The sequence below is a fragment of the Sinocyclocheilus anshuiensis genome, unplaced genomic scaffold (genome assembly GCF_001515605.1).
Source record: "Sinocyclocheilus anshuiensis isolate Anshui unplaced genomic scaffold, SAMN03320099.WGS_v1.1 scaffold93, whole genome shotgun sequence".
In the NCBI taxonomy this organism is placed as follows: Eukaryota; Metazoa; Chordata; class Actinopteri; order Cypriniformes; family Cyprinidae; genus Sinocyclocheilus; species Sinocyclocheilus anshuiensis.
The window spans coordinates 1,173,443-1,175,848 of record NW_015539852.1 but is presented as its reverse complement, the minus strand read 5'-3'; the positions used below and the strand labels follow the sequence as shown (position 1 = coordinate 1,175,848).

Below are 2,406 nucleotides of genomic sequence, written 5' to 3'. Positions count from 1 at the left end.
TTCCTTGGGAAAGCTAGCGTGTCTCCGACATAGTGATAACACTTGTTGCCTTCTCTAGTGCAGCTCAACCAGGTCTCGTCCCATTCGTCGATATTTGTGATATCACAAATCCCGGAAAATATGCGTTGTAGTCCAAACGAGTCGTTCTTTGTTTTTGAAAAGTGATTTCTGTTAAATAAAATATCTCCTTTTGAAGTGGACTTTGAGCTTTGTAACTTTGCAGATATCTTTTATGCTCAAACAGCAACATTACAGACTAACTAAAGTTGAAAAAGTGAAAAAGCATAATAGGACCCCTTTAACAGGCTGCTCACAAACACAACTCAACAGAAAGATGTGTTTTATTGCTGTTATTTCAAGGTACATATTTTGGGATCCATGTTGAGCTATACTGTATATATTACTGTACTCAGTTTTACTGTATTGTAACTATTTAGTTACAATACTCAGTTTACAGTAAAACTTGTATGACATATGTGACCCTGGACCACAAAACCAGTCATAAGAGTCAATTTTTCAAAATTGAGATTTATACATCAATTTTTGCTTATGTTTATAAATTTCAACCACAGTTTAAATATTTAAATATATTGAATCCTAGTATATTGGCAAAATTTGACCCTGCTGCGGTACTTTGATGGGCCCCTGGTTGAAAACGTTTAGAGAATCATTCTAAATAAACAGAATATATTAGGAGCATAAAATAAAAATCCATAATTTTGACCCATACAATGTATTTTTGGCTATTGCTACAAATATACCCCAGCAACCTAAGACTGGTTTTGTGGTCCAGGGTCACATATATATAATTTTTGTGTGTTGGTATAGATATGCATTTGAGAGTTAACTGTCTGTGTTTACCTTTCTGTGCAGAGTGAATTTTCTCATATGGCCCAGTTCTCCAGTCTGTCTCCCATCCCTGGCTTCTCCTTATGGCTACAAGGTGCTCTCGGTCAGCACAAGAAGGAGGGACGTGCCATAGAGCTCCTGTCTGAGCAGGAGTGGAGGGAGGTGGAGGATGTGACGGGAGCCGCCCCCGGTGCCCCAGCTCTGGAGGCCCTGCGCAGGCTCATCAGCACCAGCGAGTGGATCCGCTCCGACCGCCTGGTCCGCGCTCTGGAACCTGCGCTAATGCGGCTCTGCACCTGGTATCTGTACGGAGAGAAACGGCGGGGCTACGCCCTAAACCCTGTGGCCAACTTCCATCTTCAGAACGGCGCCACCATGTGGAGGCTGAACTGGCAAGCGGACATAAGCCCGCGAGGGATCGCCAACTCTTGCGGCATAATGGTTAATTATCGCTACTTTTTACAAGAGACCAGCACTAACAGTGCCGCCTACCTGCAGAATAAAGTCATCAAGGCTTCGGAGCAGGTGCTGGGACTGGTGACGCAGTTCCAGAAGAACAGCAAACTCTGAGTCAAATCTGTGGCTCTGCATTGGGACAAAATGTGTTGGCACTCAAATTAATTTTGATCATTTTTGATAACTCTGATCTGCACAGGGTGGACAAACACAATGAAGATTTAAACGAGCCTTATGTGGATCTACGACTGAAACCAGCAAGCCACATTTCATTGTTTGTTCAGAGATGGACAGTTGTACTCTGCTTTTCTGAAAGATAATAATCCAATTTTAAAGGGATAGTTCACCCCAAAATGAAAATTCTGGCATCATATACACACCCTCAAGTTGTTCTAAACCTGTATGACTTTCTTTCTTCCTTAGACAATCGTCCTGCAGCTTTTTCATCCAGCAGCAGTTCACAATGACAACATAATGTCATAGATAAAACTTTATTAAAAGTATTAAAATAGTCCATATGATTTATCCATTATATTCTGTGAAACCATACACATTTTTGTGAAGAATAAATAGAGATTTAAATCATTATTTGCTCTCAAATTGTTCATGCAAATCGCAAATCGCACTTCTGGCACAGGTTTGATGTCATTACGTGCAAGAACCAATGACATTTGATGCTATTGGTGCCCAACCTGAATATTTGATTTGTGAGCAATGATGACTTAAATAGCTTAATATTATAAAACAAGCTATCTTAATAATACTTTAAGTATAGTACACAAGTTATACGGACCACTTTCTTTTATGAACTTCATCACTACTGTTGTATATGTAGTGCACATCTATAACTTGACTATAGCTTATATTTTGAGACAGCCTTCTCTGATAATAATGACAAATTGCAGTTTTGTATGCAAGTCAGAAGTTTATTCAATGATGGAATGGTTCAATCCGTAAATTCATGAGGTTGACTGTTTTTGAGTGTTTCTTTAAAAAGAATCAGTTCTTAAGAGTCATTTGCTCATGATTCAGCATTTGTTCAGAAATCAAGATACTCATTGTATGTTATAGGATTTTGGGATCTGATAACTATGTAAAAAC

The 2,406-nt window shown here is 39.2% G+C and overlaps 1 protein-coding gene across 1 annotated transcript in view; it reads left to right on the top strand.

Annotated features, from left to right (window-relative positions):
• The window catches only part of LOC107684663 (malonyl-CoA decarboxylase, mitochondrial-like), an 18,716-nt gene extending 16,544 nt beyond the window's left edge, over window positions 1-2,172 (top strand). Inside the window, exon 5 of the mRNA XM_016480974.1 lies at window positions 874-2,172. Coding sequence (XP_016336460.1) covers window positions 874-1,419 — 546 coding nt within the window. The 3' untranslated portion in view covers window positions 1,420-2,172. The remainder of the gene's footprint in view (window positions 1-873) is intronic.
• Window positions 2,173-2,406: the final 234 nt, after the last annotated feature.